The sequence below is a fragment of the Oncorhynchus keta genome, chromosome 26, assembly GCF_023373465.1.
Source record: "Oncorhynchus keta strain PuntledgeMale-10-30-2019 chromosome 26, Oket_V2, whole genome shotgun sequence".
Lineage (NCBI taxonomy): Eukaryota > Metazoa > Chordata > Actinopteri > Salmoniformes > Salmonidae > Oncorhynchus > Oncorhynchus keta.
The window spans coordinates 27,331,206-27,348,340 of NC_068446.1; the positions used below are offsets into that span (position 1 = coordinate 27,331,206).

Sequence of the window (17,135 nt, forward strand, 5' to 3'; positions counted from 1 at the left end):
CAGAGGTAGCCTGACTACCATTAAGTACCGAGATGAGATCCTCAGACCCCTTGTGAGACCATATGCTGGTGCGGTTGGCCCTTGGTTCCTCCTAATGCAAGACAATGCGAGACCTCATGTGGCTGGAGTGTTTCAGCAGTTCCTGCAAGAGGAAGGCATTGATGCTATGGACTGGCCCGCCCGTTCCCCAGACCTGAATCCAATTGAGCACATCTGGGACATCATGTCTCGCTCCATCCACCAACGCCACGTTGCACCACAGACTGTCCAGGAGTTGGAGGATGCTTTAGTCCAGGTCTGGGAGGAGATCCCTCAGGAGACCATCCGCCACCTCATCAGGAGCATGCCCAGGCGTTGTAGGGAGGTCATACAGGCACGTGGGGGCCACACACACTGCTGAGCCTCATTTTGACTTGTTTTAAGGACATTACATCAACGTTGGATCAGCCTGTAGTGTGGTTTTCCACTTTAATTTTGAGTGTGACTCCAAATCCAGACCTCCATGGGTTGATACATTTGATTTCCATTGATCATTTTTGTGTGATTTTGTTGTCAGCACATTCAACTATGTAAAGAAAAAAGTATTTAATAAGAATATTTCATTCATTCAGATCTAGGATGTGTTATTTTAGTGTTCCTGTTATTTTTTGAGCAGTGTATAATAGGGCCTATTTGTATAATTATTAGGCTGACGCATACAGTGCATTCGGCAAGTATTCAGACCCCTTGACTTTTTGCACATTTTGTTACGTTACAGCCTTATTCAAAAATTGATTAATTTGTTTTTTCCCTCATCCATCTACACACAATACCCCATAATGACAAAGCAAAAACAGGTTATTTACATAGGTATTCAGACCCTTTGCCAGGACATTTGAAATTGAGCTCAGGTGCATCCTGTTTCCATTGATCATCCTTGAGATGTATTTTACAACTTGATTGAGTCCACCTTTAGTAAATTCAATTGATTGGACATGATTTGGAAAGGAACACACCTGTCTACAGTCTACATGGCCAAAAGTTTTGAGAATGACACAAATATACATTTTCACAAAGTTTGCTGCCTCAGTGTCTTTGGATATTTTTGTCAGATGTTACTATGGAATACTGAAGTATAATTACAAGCATTTCATAAGTGTCAAAGGCTTTAGTTGACAATTATGAAGTTGATACAGAGTCAATATTTGCAGTGTTGACCCTTCTTTTTCAAGACCTCTGCAATCTGCCCTGGCATGCTGTCAGTTAACTTCTGGGCCACATCCTGACTGATGGCAGCTCATTCTTGCATAATCAATGCTTGGAGTTTGTCAGAATGTGTGGGTTTTTGTTTGTCCACCCGCCTCTTGAGGAATGACCACAAATTCTCAATGGGATTAAGGTCTGAGGAGTTTCCTGGCAATGGACCCAAAATATTGATGTTTTGTTCCCCGAGCCACTTAGTTATCACTCATGCTGGAAAAGGCATTGTTCGTCACAACTGTTCCTGGATGGTTGGGAGAAGTTGCTCTCGGAGGATGTGTTGGTACCATTCTTTATTCATGGCTGTGTTCTTAGGCAAAATTGTGAGTGAGCCCACTCCCTTGGCTGAGAAGCAACCCCACACATGAATGGTTTCAGGAGGCTTTACTGTTGGCATGACACAGGACTGATGGTAGCGCTCACCTTGTCTTCTCCGGACAAGCTTTTTTGCGGATGCCCTAATCAATCGGAAAGGGGATTCATCAGAGAAAATGACTTTACCCCAATCCTCAGCAGTCCAATTCATGTACCTTTTGCAGAATATCAGTCTGTCCCTGATGTTTTTCTTGGAGAGAAGTGGCTTCTTTGCTACCCTTCTTTGACACCAGGCCATCCTCCAAAAGTCTTCGCCTCACTGTGCTTGAAGATGCACTCACACCTGCCTGCTGCCATTCCTGAGCAAGCTCTGTACTGGTGGTGCCCCGATCCCGCAGCTGAATCAACTTTAGGAGACGGTCCTGGCGCTTGCTGGACTTTCTTGGGCGCCCTGAAGCCTTCTTCACAACAATTGAACTGTTCTCCTTGAAGTTCTTGATGATCTGATAAATGGTTGATTTAGGTGCAATCTTACTGGCAGCAATATCCTTGCCTGTGAAGCCCTTTTTTGTGCAAAGCAATGATGACTGCACATGTTTCCTTGCAGGTAACCATGGTTGACAGAGGAAGAACAATGATTCCAAGCACCACCCTCCTTTTGAAGTTTCCAGTCTGTTATTCGAACTCAATCAGCATGACCGAGTGATCTCCAGCCTTGTCCTCGTCAACACTCACACCTGTGTTAACGAGAGAATCACTGACATGATGTCAGCTGGTCCTTTTGTGGCAGGGCTGAAATGCAGTGGAAATGTTTTTGGGGGATTCAGTTCATTTGCATGGCAAAGAGGGACTTTGCAATTAATTGCAATTTATCTGATCACTCTTCATAACATTCTGGAGCATATGCAACTTGCCATCATACAAACATACTTTGTGAAAATTAATATTTGTGTCATTCTCAAAACTTTTGGCCACGACTGTATATAAGGTCCCACAGTAGACAGTGCGTGAGGTAGACGCCATGAGGTCGGAGGAATTGTCCGTAGACCTCCAAGATACGACTCTGTCGAGGCACAGATCTGGAGAAGAGTACCAACAAAAAACATATCTTAAATGGAAGATGTTTGGAACCACCAAGACTCTTCCTAGAGCTGGCCGCCTGGCCAAACTGAGCAATCGGGGGAGTAGGGCCTTGGTCATCGAGGTGAATGCCAAACGTCACGTCTGGAGGAAACCTTGCACCATCCCTACAGTGAAGCATGGTGGTTGCAGCATCATGCTGTGGGGATGTTTTTCAGTGGCAGGGACTGGGAGACTAGTCAGGATCGAAGAAAAGATGAACGGAGAAGTACAGAGAGACCCCTGCTCAGGACCTCAGACTGGGGCGAACTTACACCTTCCAACAGGACAACGACCCTAAGCACACAGCCAAGACAACAATATTTTGCAGTATTACTTTAGTGCCTTGTTTGAAAATAGGATGCATGTTTTTAAATATTTGTTATTCTGTACAGGCTTCCTTCTTTTCACCCTGTCAGATAACTTAGTATTGTGGAGTAACTACAATGTTGTTGATCCAGCGTCACTTTTCTCCTATCCCAACCATTAAACACTGTACCTGTTTTAACGTCACCATTGTTTTCATGTTGAAATCCCTGAGCGGTTACCTTCCTCTCTGGCAACTGAGTTAGGAAGGACGCCTGTATCTTTGTAGTGACTGGGTGTATTGATACACAATCCAAAGTGTAATTAATAACTTCACCATGCTTAAGGAGATATTCAATGTCTGCTTTTTTATACCCATCTACCAATAGGTGCCCTTCTTTGTGAGGCATTGGAAAACCTCCCTGGTCTTTGATGAATCTGTGTTTTGAAATTCCCCACTTGACTGAGTTACCTTACAGATAATTGTATGTGTGGGGTACAGAGATGAGGTAGTCATTCTAAAATCATGTTCAACACTTTGATTGCAACTTATGTGTCATGTTAAGCACATTTTTAAACCTGAACTTCTTTAGGCTTGCCATAGCAAAGGGCTTGAGTACTTATTGACTCAAGACATTTCAAATTTTCATTTTGAATTCATTTGTATAAAAAAAAGGGAATAAAAAAAAAAACATAATTCCTTTGATATTATAGGGTATTGTATGTAGACCAGTGACCCCAAAAATCTAAATTTAAGCCATTTAATTTTCTGTCTAACACAATAAAATGTGGAAAAAGTCAAAGCACTGTACCCTCTCTTTGCAACCCAATGGGTAATACTATAATAGGAACAGAAGCTAAGTGATGCAATGTTACAGTATTCATATTCATATTTCACTCTGTATAGATCTGAGGTCATACCTTTACCTTATAGCACCTCTTTCCCCAGCCGGACAGCCTACTCCTATAACCCTGAGGCCCAGCTGTATGGGCAAGGTAGTGGAGGAGCCTACTTTGACTCTCAGGGTGGGGGTGCCCAGGTCACCACGGTGGTCTCCTCGGCCGGCGGCGGGCCGCCCCACGGTATGGTGGGCATCGCCATGGATGTGGGCGGTAGTCAGGTCATCTCCGGTGGCGGCACCTACCTGATCCACGGCGGGGGCATGGATGGGGGTCGCCACCACGCCTCACACTCTTCCCGCTCCTCCTCTGCTATGGTGAGCACCTTGGATGGGTTACATATACTCTGTCCTTGTTTGCTGTTTGTTAGGATTTAGGAATTTAGTAGGGAGAATAATGTTTCCAGTCCAGTAGGTTTGTCAGTGAAATGATTGTGATATGACTACGTAAGTCCATCAAACATTATGGTATACAGTTGAAGTCGGAAGTTTACATACAACTTAGCCAAATACATTTAAACTCATGTTTTCACAATTCCTGACATTTAATCCCAGTAAAAATTCCCTGTTTTAGGTCAGTTAGGATCACCACTTTATTTTAAGAATGTGAAATGTCAGAATAATAGCAGAGAGAATGATTTATTTCAGCTTTGATTTCTTTAATCGCATTTCCAGTGGGTCAGAAGTTTACATAAACTCAATTAGTATTTGGTAGCATTGCCTTTAAATTGTTTAACTTGGGTCAAATGTTTCGGGTAGCTCTTCACAAGCTTCCCACAATGATTTGGGTGAATTTTGGCCCATTCTTCCTGACAGAGCTGGTGTAACTAAGTCAGGTTTGTAGGCCTCCTTGCTCACGCACGCTTTTTCAGTTCTGCCCACAAATTTTCCATGGGATTGTGGTCAGGGCTTTGTGATGGCCACTCCATTACCTTGACTTTGTTGTCCTTTGGAAGTATGCTTAGGCTAATTGTCCATTTGGAAGACCCATTTGCGACCAAGCTTTAATTTTCTGACTGATGTCTTGAGATGTTGCTTCAATATATCCACATTATTTCCATTCTCATGATACCATCTATTCTGTGAAGTGCTCCAGTCCCTCCTGTAGCAAAGAACCCCCACAACATGACGCTGCCACCCCCGTGCTTCACGGTTGGGATGGTGTTCTTCGGCTTGCAAGCTCCCCCCCTTTTTCCTCCAAACATAACGATGGTCATTATGGCCAAACAGTTCTATTTTTGTTTCATCAGACCAGAGGACATTTCTCCAAAAAGTACGATCTTTGTCCCCATGTGCAGCTGCAAACCGTAGTCTGGCTTTTTATGGCGGTTTTGGAGCAGTGGCTTCTTCCTTGTTGAGCGGTCTTTCAGGTTGTCGATATAGGACTCTTTTTTACTGTGGATATAGATACTTTTGTACCTGCTTCCTCCAGCATCTTCACACGGTCCTTTGCTGTACTAGGTCCTTTGCTGTACTTGCTTACTATTGTTTGTACAGATGAACATGGTACCTTCAGGCATTTGGAAATTGCTCCGAAGGATGAACCAGACTTGTGGAGGTCTACAATTTTTTTTCTGAGGTCTTGGCTGATTTCTTTTATTTTCCCATTATGTCAAGCAAAGAGGCACTGAGTTTGAAGGTAGGCCTTGAAATACATCCACAGGTACACCGCCAATTGACTCAAATGATGTCTATTAGCCTATCAGAAGCTTCTAAAGCCATGACATAATTTTCTGGAATTTTCCAAGCTGTTTAAAGGCACAATCAACTTAGTGTATGCAAACTTCTGACCCACTGGAATTGTGATACAGTGAATTAGAAGTGAAATAATCTGTCTGTAAACAATTGTTGGAAATGTCCTAACCGACTTGCTAAAACAATCGTTTTTTTAACAAGAAATGTGTGGAGTGGTTGAAAAACAAGTTTTAATGACTCCAACCAAAGTGTATGTATACTTCCGACTTCAACTGTAGTAGAGGCACCAACAATTGAGAAATGAATACCCATGTCTGAGAGTCAGTAATTCCATATCATTACATACACGAGGGATGGTTTATGGTTGCCTTTACTAAGCAGCTTTTTAAGCCGCGTACGGATTAAAGTATCCTACAGTATATGAAGCGTGTCTAAATTATTAGTTACACCAACAAACAAATTGCTCTGCCGTAAAGGACAAATTGCCCTGCCTTACGCTGCCGTGGCTGTGACGCACGCTGCCGTGGCTGTCGTCACACCTGCTTGCCTGGCCTATCTGCTGAGCCTCAGGGAAACCTGAGTATGGGGTGGGCCTCAACCTCCCCAGTGCCCCATGGCATTACGGGAAGAGCAGGACAGGGGAAGCAGGACACAGGCCGGCTTAAATAATTCAGTGCTGCCTTGTTTTAGAGTTTTTCACAGGCACTTGAGCGCCCTGTGAAACAAAGCAACCCCTCGGCCTCGTTACCATTTGGCCAACAGCCCTTGGGAGACTTTTTAAGGCCTTGGAACGATGCCTGCTCTTTTTCTTCTCAAGTTTGGCCACTGTACCACGCATCTTTCTGTGGGTGTCTTTTCTCCCCCCCTCTTTAAAGCAAGCCCAGTCCCAGGTTTTATCATTCGCTATGCCCGCTAGTTTAACTTCTATTTACTCTAGTCCATACCGCAGAAAAATATCTAAATCATCTGGTAAATTCATTGAAATGGTTTCTTTGGGATAACAAATGGAAAGAAAAGAGGGGGATGATATGGAAATCTCCTGTAAGATGTGTTTTGTATTAGGCCAGTCAGTCCTTGTCTTGAATCGGTTGCAACAGTGACTGACCATTCCATATAATTGGTCATGTTTTGCATTGTGTGATGATTATTTTGGGGGAAAGGTGGAATTTGTCGACTCATTGTCACTGTGCATGGTGTGACGTGGCCCTGTTTGCGGAATACATTTGCATAGTGTCAAACCAGGAAGGCCTTCAGTCAGCAGCTTAACCCCTTGAGTCCCCCTCATTTGCATGCTTTTGTCAGCCAATAATGAATTTGGTCGCAAGACTGACTGAGTGTAATAGAAATGCAGAGATCTGGCTGCAGCTAACCGTCTTATTTCCTTTCTGTTTTGTGATTTTGTTTTCCCTGTCTACCCCCCTTCACCTCAATTCCTCTCTCCCTCTCTTTTTCGTTCCCCTCCTTTTTTGCTTCCTCCCGTTTTTAATTCTTTTTTTTGCATGGTCCTTTTTTTCTTTAGCTTGAAATGGCGATTGAAAACCTCCAAAAGTCTGAAGGGATTGCAACTCACAAAAGCAGCCTGCTCAACAGCCATGTAAGTCAAACAGGAACTTTCTTTGAAAAGGACTAGAAAGGCCCACCTTTGTCTCCCTGGCTGTGGGCTACACTACCACTTGTCACTGAGATCTCTTCTCTTACTGCTGAAGGGAACTTACTGACAGACTTCTGCTAATGCAAGCCTCACGGTGCTGTGGCATAAAACACTACATTGTCGTCTGACCATAGACTTTCCTTGCATCTGCTGCAGCTTATTGCTCAACTACAACTTGTTGATTGTGGGACTTGCTGGTGGCTGGGCTTGCCTTGGCCATGTCTTGACAAAAGCTATGCATATTTAACCTCTTGCGTTTTCAGATTCCCCATCCTCCACATCATGACTGCTATGTGATTGCTATAGCCACACAACGCCCTCCCTCCTTTTCAACGACTACTTTACCAGAGCTGCCATTCAAACCAGCTATTTCATTGGACGCTAGGGGGTTCTTCTCCATTCCCGCTCTTAACCCTTGGTCACCTATCTAGAATCTCTATATTATCAAGCAGCTCCTGACAGTCATATTATTGTCATCAAGTCTCTAGTCCACTTCATGCTGTGTCTGCCACACTCAGTCTGGCCAACCTGTTAATGAAGAAAAATATCCATCCCCACAGCTTGTATTTATTTATATTCCAACTGGCGATCATCATCCCTTTACCTCTCCACCATTCACCATCCACACAGACAGGGAAGTCCTCTCTATTGGAGAATAGGGGTGAGCAGAGTTCTATATTGCTCTAGTGGACAGGTATAATATGTGGTCTTCTGATGAGGCAATGAATGAGCAATTATCACTTCAAATACACCCCCCGACAGTTTAAGCCAAAATCTAAATTCTCACCCTCATGTTTAAACTCACTAAGTGTGTGTGTGTGTGTGTGTGTGTGTGTGTGTGTGTGTGTGTGTGTGTGTGTGTGTGTGTGTGTGTGTGTGTGTGTGTGTGTGTGTGTGTGTGTGTGTGTGTGTGTGTGTGTGTGTGTGTGTGTGTGTGTGTGTGTGTGTTTCTGCTGTCCTTTGATACTAGAAGGCAGTGCTCTCCCTCTCCTTGGGCAGACAGCTGCAGGATGGAGGTACTGCAGAGGAGGCTCGTGGGAGGAGCTATTGGAGGACGGGCTCATTGTAATAGCTGGAATGGAATTAATGGAATGGAGGCATTCCAGCCATTCCAGCTATTACAATGAGCCCGTCCTCCTATAGCTCCTACCACCAGCCTCCTCTGAGGTACTGTGAGGATCAGAGTGCAGCAGTAGGTGTCCAGTAGGTGACTGATGGTGTGTTTCTGTGCTGTGTGTGTGTGTAGCTGCAGTGGCTGCTGGATAACTATGAGACAGCAGAGGGGGTGAGCCTGCCCCGGAGCTCCCTCTACAACCACTACCTGCGCCATTGTCAGGAGCAGAAACTGGACCCTGTCAACGCTGCCTCCTTTGGGAAACTCATCCGCTCCGTCTTCATGGGCCTCAGGACCCGCCGCCTCGGCACTAGGTATGACCTTGATGGTGATGAAGAGCAGGTGTAGGATAATGTTAATGATATATTAGAAAGATTGATGATGCTGATAGTGAGGATTTATTCTGATGATGATAAAACAGATTACGAAGCTGATTACAATTTCCTTATTAACCCCCCATGTTCCTGTTTGTTCCAGGGGCAACTCCAAGTACCACTACTATGGCATCAGACTGAAGCCAGACTCACCACTCAACAGACTGCAAGAGGACTCTCAGTACATGGCCATGAGACAGCAACCCATGCACCAGAAACAGAGGTGAACCCTCCCGCTCACATCCTCCACCTCTTCTCTCTTTCTCTCTCATCTGTCCATTCTGTCTGCCAAAGCTTTAACTTCTTGACGCACCCATCCCTTTAGCGGGATCATTTTCATTAACACCCGCTGAATTGCAGCGCGCCAAATTCTAATTAAATTACAAAAAATATTTAATTTTCATGAAATCACAAGTGCAATATAGCAAAACACAGCTTAGCTTGTTGTTAATCCACCTGGCGTGTCATATTTCAATACAGCTTTTCGGCAAAAGCATAACAAGCGTATGTAAGAACATCTCTCTCAGTAGACAAAATATTACAAACACTAGCAGCCAAGTAGATTGGGCACGAAAGTCAGAAAAGCAATAGATTAAATCGCTTAGCTTTGATGGTCTTCGGATGTTTGCAATCACGAGACTCCCAGTTACACAATAAATGTTCCTTTTGTTCCATAAAGATTATTTTTATATCCAAAATACCTCCATTTGTTTGACGCGTTATGTTCAGAAATCCACAGGCTCGAGCGGTCACGACATCGCAGACGAAAATTCCAAATCGTATCCGTAATGTCCACAGAAACATGTCAAACGGTTTTTATAATCAATCCTCAGGTTGTTTTTAAAATATATAATCGATAATATATCAACCGGGACTGTCGCTTTTTCAATAGGCGAGGGAGAGACAATGGCTGCCCCACTCTGTTGCGCAAGCAAAACTCTGCCAACACCCAGCTATCCACTGACGCGATGTTATCTTTCTCGCTAATTTTTCAAAATAAAAGCCTGAAACTATGTCTAAAGACTGTTGACACCTTGAGGAAACCATAGGAAAAGGAATCTGGTTGACATCCCTTTAAATGGAGGCAAGGCATCCAATGGAACAGAGAGCTTTCAGGAAAAACAGCACTTCCTGGTTTGATTTTCCTCAGGTTTTCACCTGCAATATCAGCTCTGTTATACTCACAGACAGTATTTTGACAGTTTGGAAACTTTAGAGTGTTTTCTATCCTAATCTGACAATTATATGCATATTCTAGTTTCTGGGCCTGAGAAATAGGCAGTTTCAAATGGGTATGTTTTTTAGCCAAAAACTAAAATCCTGCCCCCTTTTGATATTCTTTGAACATTTGACTTGATGTCTCCTGCCTCTGCCCAAATGAATTTTGTGGATTTTGAAATGCTTCTCTGCAATGGAGTGAAGTGGTGCACTCGTCCTCATTTCAGATACATGGTTTATTTAACCTCACACCTGCCTTTATTCTCCACTCTCTCCTCTCCTCGTTTGTGCTTCCTCTCCTCTCCCAGTCATCCTTTAGTTCTTCCCAGCCCCACCCAACATAGCTGTGCTGCCCTCTCCCCTTTCCGCAGGTTCAAGCCCCTCCAGAAGGTGGATGGCATGGGAGACAGCCTGTCAGGAGGCTCCCAGCACTCAGCCAGCACCCCAGAGCAGTCTGTGGCAGCCCAGAGCCAGCACCACCAGCAGTACATTGGTAAGGAGCTCCGCTGGCCACACGGTAACACTGAGAGACCATCAGGTCCCCTGTACCAAAACAGAGCTAGCATTAATTCCATAGTTTGTGAACACTGAGGATAAAACAGTAATGATAAAAAGCTTTTAGACTGCTTGCATGGTAGCCTAGGGTATGGCCAGCCCAGTTTAATCACTGGATGCAAGATTTAATTATGTCGCTTCACATTATTATTAAACACCTCTTTGTTGTTGTTTGGGATTTGACCGTGTGTCATCGTGTCCGCAGATGTGTCACATGTCCTGCCCCCGTTCCCCACCCCTGACCTGGGCACCCAGCCCCTCCCTGAGCGTATCAACATGAATGACGTGAAGAAGCTGCAGAACCTGTACAGGGACCACTGTGAGGTATGTGGACACAGCGCCAACTAGCTGCAAACTCTGCACTGCTCTGCAGTGGTCTGGTCTGGTGAAACAGGCGCTTCCAGCAAGAGCGATAGACTGCAGCCCTCAACAGGTATCCTGTCCTAGTCGACGGCACTGCAAATTTGATGAAATTATGTATGGGGGAAACAATATTTCAGAGCTGGTGCTAGAACACATCCTTAGTTACTGTTGAATGTGATCGAAGAGAATACCAACTCCCTGGATGGGATACAGTGATGTGGGAGTGGGTGGTGAAGTGTTTAATGTACATTTTTGGGGGACTTTCCAAGCTATAGAGAGAGAAGGAGAGACCGAAAGGGAGAGGTGCCCTGAAAAGCTTAATTAAAGCACTGAAGCCGTGGGTTTATCTTATTATCCGTGGCCTCCCTCTGTCCAGCCACACCACGCTCCTTTTGTTCCAGCCTCCTTTCATCTCAGCTCAGCTTTCAAGACATGCCAATTAACCTTTCAGTGCGCTGGGTGGACATCTTGGTGTCTTTTTGTGCTCGCCTCCCCGTGGGCCTTTGTGTTGCCTTGTCATTGGACAGGCACATGGGCTCCTGCCTTTGTCTGGCCGGCGCATTTCTGTCACTCTCACAGCTCTCTGTGTGTTTCTGTGTGTTTAATGTTTTTGCGTTTTTCTCTTTGTGAGCAAACAACCATCTGTTAACTTTATACTAGGAGGATTATTGATGGTAAATGAAATGTACTATGTAAAATAAAGGTAACAAGCATACAAAGGACAAATCAAGGTGAAGGTCCAGGAAGAACTTATTCCTCACCCTGCTTTCAGTGGAAATACAGCTGTAGAGTTTCAAATGAAATCACATTTTATTTGTCACATGCGCCGATGTAGACAGGTGTAAAACTTACTGTGATATGCTTACTTACAAGCCCTTAATCAACTATGCAGTTCAAGAAATATAGTTAAGAACACATTACTAAATAAACAACATTTAAAAAGGATATATACATGGGGTACCGATACCAAGTCAATGTGTGGGGGTACAGGTTAGTCGAGGTCATTTTTACATGTACAGTGCCTTCGGAAAGTATTCAGAACCCTGGACTTTTTCCAGATTTTGTTACGTTACAGCCTTATTCTAAAATGCATTAAATAAAACAAAATCATCAGAAATCCACACACACAATACCCCATAATGACGAAGTGAAAACAGGTTTTTATACATTTTTGCAAATGTATTACATTTTTTAAACAGAAACACCTTATTTACATAGGTATTCAGACCTTTTGCTATGAGACTTGAAATTGAGCTCCGGTGCATCCTGTTTCCATTGATCATCCTTGAGATGTTTCTACAACTTGATTGGAGTCCACCTGTGGTAAGTGTCTTAGCAAAGAGTCTGAATACTTATGTAAATAAGGTCTTTTTTAAATATATTTTTTAAAGAAAATCGCAAACATTTATAAACCTGTTTTCGCTTCGTCATTATGGGATATTGTGTGTAGATTGCTGAGGATATTTGTTTAATTTAAGCAATTTTAGAATAAGGCTGTAACGTAACAAAATGTGGAAAAAGTCAGTGTCTGAATACTTTCTGAAGGCACTGTAGGTCCTGGGTGGCAGGAAGCTTGGCCCCAGTGATGTACTGGGCTGTACTCACTACCCTCTGTAGCGCCTTATGGTCGGAACATTTTGTTTCATACAAGCAAAGCATTAATTATCTCTATACACATTCATATTCATTCACTTTGGCGCCCATACATGCATTTATTATTATATGTCAAAGTTATTGATAAGAACCAAATATCCTGCTATCAGACACGCCAATTAAGCATGCTTTTGTTGAGTTGAATGATGAAATGAGCAATAAAAACTCCAGCGTGGAAGGAAATGAATAAACCAGGTAAAACCACATAAAAAAGTGTATGTATGTGGGGGCAGCGTTAAAGAACCTCAGTCCCAGCATGCTCCTCTCTGTCATTCTTTTCTCTCCCTCTCCCTTTTCTCTCTCGCTCTAGCCATAGTTTCTAAAGCATGCTGTTTTTCCTGTGTGTCGAAACTGGGGAGGCAAAACGCTTGTTTGTAGGGGCAGGGGAATTCTTCTTTTTGTTTTGGAGTTTAGTGTTTAAGCTGTTGCCCAGAGCAACGGTAAACAAGGTTACCATAGTGATCCTTGGAGAGGAAGCAAAAACATATCATGTGATTGAAGGAAAGCCTATACTGTGCTGGGCTGTAACTGGAGACTGGGAGCATGTCCTGCCAAAGGAGAATCTCTGGGCATGGTGTGAAGAGTGAATAGAGACACTACCACTAATCACAGAGCACTGATAGACAGAACATACAGGAGGTTCACTGCTGCTCTGTTACTGAGGGTTGACTGTGGCTTCACTGTCTATATTATGTCATATTTAAACATAACTTAGGCTATATCTGTGGCCATTTCAATTATTTTTTACATTGTCAAAGTGAAGTTGTCTTCTTTTAGCCCATATTGTTACTGGAAAATTGTATACTGAGTTGGTAAATCTTTAGTATAGTAAATCTGTCATGTGGAGATTTGATTGGCATGTTGATTATAGTATGTAGCACATGCTCAGAACTCGGTATGTGAGAGTTCAAACAGGAATGAGGAAGCTTTGTGGACTTGAGGCTGCCCAATATTACAGGGACACACTTACAGCATACACTATAGTCCCTGTTAAAGCCATGTTACAGTTGAATTCCAAGTAAATATCACTCAAATATTATCTGTTCTGATTTGGGATCAATGGGTTGGAAGGAAGGCAGCATTTAGCTTGGACTCAGCCTCTAACCAGTCAGGAGGCTGCTGCAGAGAAACTTTGTTGTGTGTCTGGTTGCCATGGCTCAGCTCTGTGTTTTGTCCTTCCCGTCTCCCCTCCTCCTCCTCTCCCCCGTAGGCTACTCTGGATGTGGTGATGAACCTCCAGTTCCACTACATTGAGAAGCTGTGGCAGACCTTCTGGTATTCAACAGCGCCATCTAGTGACGTAACCACCACCATCCCCAACAGGTCAGACAGAGGATTGAGAAAGTAATATTTGAATTAGGAAAAAATGTCATATTTGCTTTCAGGCTTTATATGCATGTATGTTTTCTGTGATTGAAAACTGTTCTTTTAGTGATTTTGTGTGTGTGTGTGTGTGTACAGTGATGAGGACATGGAGGGGGTGATCCCCAGGGAGAAGCTGATGGCTCTGTGCAAGTATGAGCCTGTCAAGCTGTGGATGAGGAGCTGTGACCATATCCTGTACCAGGCCCTGGTGGAGATCCTCATCCCTGACGTGCTACGCCCTGTCCCCAGTCAGTACACCTACCTAACTTCAGCATTACTACATTATAATAACATTATCATTATCGCACTCAATGTATTGTATTTATCCCAGCTGATTTTTTTATTTATTGCAGGTACTCTCACTCAGGCCATTCGCAACTTTGCCAAGAGTCTGGAGGGTTGGCTGACCACAGCCATGAGCGACTTTCCCAATGAGATTGTACGCACCAAGGTACAAAACACCTTCCAACACCCTCGTAGTCTTTCTGCAGACAGCTGAACTCGCAGATATACATTACACGCGATACATTCCCAGGTGAAGTTAACCATATCTTGTATGTGCTGTAGGCAGCGGTGGTGAGTGCATTTGCTCAGACCTTGCGTCGGTACACCTCTCTGAACCACCTGGCCCAGGCGGCCCGCGCTGTGCTGCAGAACACCTCCCAGATCAATCAGATGCTCAGCGACCTCAACCGCGTCGACTTCGCCAACGTACAGGTAGGACCATGGAACTAATAATTCCTTGGGTACATCTTTGTTGCACAGTGGGAAGAAAACACTTCCGTGTGTGTGTGTGCGTGTGTCCATGTGTGTGCATGCATTTCTGTTTGTACCTGTACCTTGTAAATTCTCTCAGACTTGGGGTTTGTGTGTTGTTGGTCTACAGGAGCAGGCGTCGTGGGTATGCCAGTGTGACGAGACTGTGGTCCAGCGGCTGGAGCAGGACTTCAAGGTGACCTTGCAGCAGCAGAGCTCTCTGGACCAGTGGGCCGCCTGGCTGGACAACGTGGTCAACCAGGTCCTCAAGCCCCACGAGGGCAGCACCAGCTTCCCCAGGGCTGCAAGACAGTTCCTGCTGAAGTGGTCCTTCTACAGGTATGGACCCTATCTAAACAGACAGACAGACCTCGATAGATAGATAATGTTGATAGATAGATCGATCTCTAAAGATAGATACACTACATGATCAAAAGTATGTGGACACGTCGTCGTGTCATCACATTCCAAAATCATGGGCATTAATATAGGGTTGGTCCTCCCTTTAGCTGCCTAAACAGCCTCCACTCTTCTGGGAAGGCTTTCCACTAGATGTTGGAACATTGCTGCGGGGACTTGCTTTCATTTAGCCACTAGAGCATTAATGAGGTCTGGCACTGATGTTGGGCGATGAGGCCTGGCTCGCAGTCGGCGTTCCAATTCATCCCAAAGGTGTTCATTGGGGTTTAGGTCAGGGCTCTGCAGACCAGTCAAGTTCTTCCACACCAATCTCAACTAACCATTTCTGTATGGACCTCGCTTTGTGCACGGGGGCATTGTCATGCTGAAACAGGAAAGGGCCTTCCCCAAACTGTTGCCACAAAATTGGAAGCACAGAATCGTCTAGAATGTAATTGTATGCTGAGTTCTGTTCTGTGAGCTTGTGAGGCTTACCACTTCGCGGCTGAGCTGTTTCCACTTCACAATAACAGCACTTAGTTGACCGGGGCAGTTCCAGCAGGGCAGAAATTTGACAACCTAACTTGTTGGAAAGGTGGTATCCTATGACGGTGCCACGTTGAATGTCACTGAGCTCTTCAGTAAGGCCATTCTACTGCCAATGTTTGTCTTTGGAGATCGCATGGCTGTGTGCTCGATTTTATACACCTGTCAGCAATGGGTGTGGCTGAAATAGCCAAATTGTGTGTGTGTGTGTGTGTGTGTGTGTGTGTGTGTGTGTGTGTGTGTGTGTGTGTGTGTGTGTGTGTGTGTGTGTGTGTGTGTGTGTGTGTGTGTGTGTGTGTGTGTGTGTGTGTGTGTGTGTGTGTGTGTGTGTGGTACCAGTCAAAAGTTTAGACACACCTAGTCATACAAGGGTTTTCCTTTATTTTTACTATTTTCTACATTATAGAATAATAATGAAGACATCAAAACTATGAAATAACACATGGAATCATGTGGTAACTAAAAAAGTGTTAAACAAATCAAAATATATTTTTGATTCTTCAAAGTAGCCACCCTTTGCCTTGATGACAGCTTTGCACACTTTTGGCATTCTCAACCAGCTTCACCTGAAATACTTTTTCAACAGTCTTGAAGGAGTTCCCACATATGCTGAGCACTTGGCTGCTTTTTCTTCACTCTGCAGTCCAACTCATCCCAAACCATCTCAATTGGGTTGAGGTCGGGTGATTGTGGAGGCCAGGTCATCTGATGCAGCACTCCATCACTCTTCTTCATGGTCAAATAGCCCTTACACAGCCTAGAGGTGTGTTTCGGGTGATTGTTCTGTTGAAAAACAAACCAGTCTGAGATGGTGTATTGCTGCAGATTTCTGTTAGCCATGCTGGTTAAGTGTGCCTTGAATTCTAAATAAATCACAGTGTCACCAGCAAAGCACCCCTACTCCACCACACCTTCTCCTACATGCTTCACGGTGGGAAATACACATGTGGAGATCATCCGTTCACCCATGCGTCTCACAAAGACAAGGCGGTTGGAACAAACAATCTCACATTTGGACTCATCAGACCAAAGGCCAGATTTCTGTTGCTCATGTTTCTTGGACCAATCAAATCTCTTCTTCTTATTGGTGTCCTTTAGTAGTGGTTTCTTTGCAGCAATTCAACCATGAAGGCCTGATTCACGCAGTCTCCTCTGAACAGTTGATGTTGAGATCTGTCTGTTACTTGAACTCTGTGAAGCATTTATTTGGGCTTCAATCTGAGGTGCAATTAACCCTAATGAATTTATCCTCTGCAGCAGAAGTTACTCTGGGTCTTCCTTTCCTGTAGTGGTCTTCATGAGAGCCAATTTCATCATAGTGGTTGATGGATTTTGCAACTGCGCTGTAAGACATTTTCAAAGTCCTTGACATGTTCCTGATTGACTGAACTTCATGTCTTAAAGTAATGATGGACTGTCGTTTCTCTTTCCTTATTTGAACTGTTCTTGGTATTTTACCAAATAGGGCTATCTTCTGTATACCACCCCTACCAACACAACTGATTGCATTAAGGAAAGAAATGACGCAAGTGAACGTTTATCTTCTTAGGGATCAAATCGATTTGACA

General features: G+C 44.1%; 1 protein-coding gene across 3 annotated transcripts in view; it reads left to right on the plus strand.

The window, feature by feature from the left end:
• Positions 1-17,135, plus strand: part of LOC118359186 (DNA-binding protein RFX2) — a 64,724-nt gene that overhangs the window by 41,262 nt on the left and 6,327 nt on the right. For 2 of the 3 annotated variants that reach the window (XM_035737526.2, XM_052480477.1), the window contains exons 5-15: positions 3,929-4,196; positions 7,093-7,167; positions 8,471-8,652; positions 8,816-8,935; positions 10,302-10,423; positions 10,691-10,809; positions 13,712-13,824; positions 13,963-14,114; positions 14,220-14,317; positions 14,434-14,583; positions 14,753-14,961. In XM_035737526.2, coding sequence (XP_035593419.1) covers positions 3,929-4,196; positions 7,093-7,167; positions 8,471-8,652; positions 8,816-8,935; positions 10,302-10,423; positions 10,691-10,809; positions 13,712-13,824; positions 13,963-14,114; positions 14,220-14,317; positions 14,434-14,583; positions 14,753-14,961 — 1,608 coding nt within the window. The remainder of the gene's footprint in view (positions 1-3,928; positions 4,197-7,092; positions 7,168-8,470; positions 8,653-8,815; positions 8,936-10,301; positions 10,424-10,690; positions 10,810-13,711; positions 13,825-13,962; positions 14,115-14,219; positions 14,318-14,433; positions 14,584-14,752; positions 14,962-17,135) is intronic. The other variant, XM_035737529.2, reaches the window with a different exon arrangement.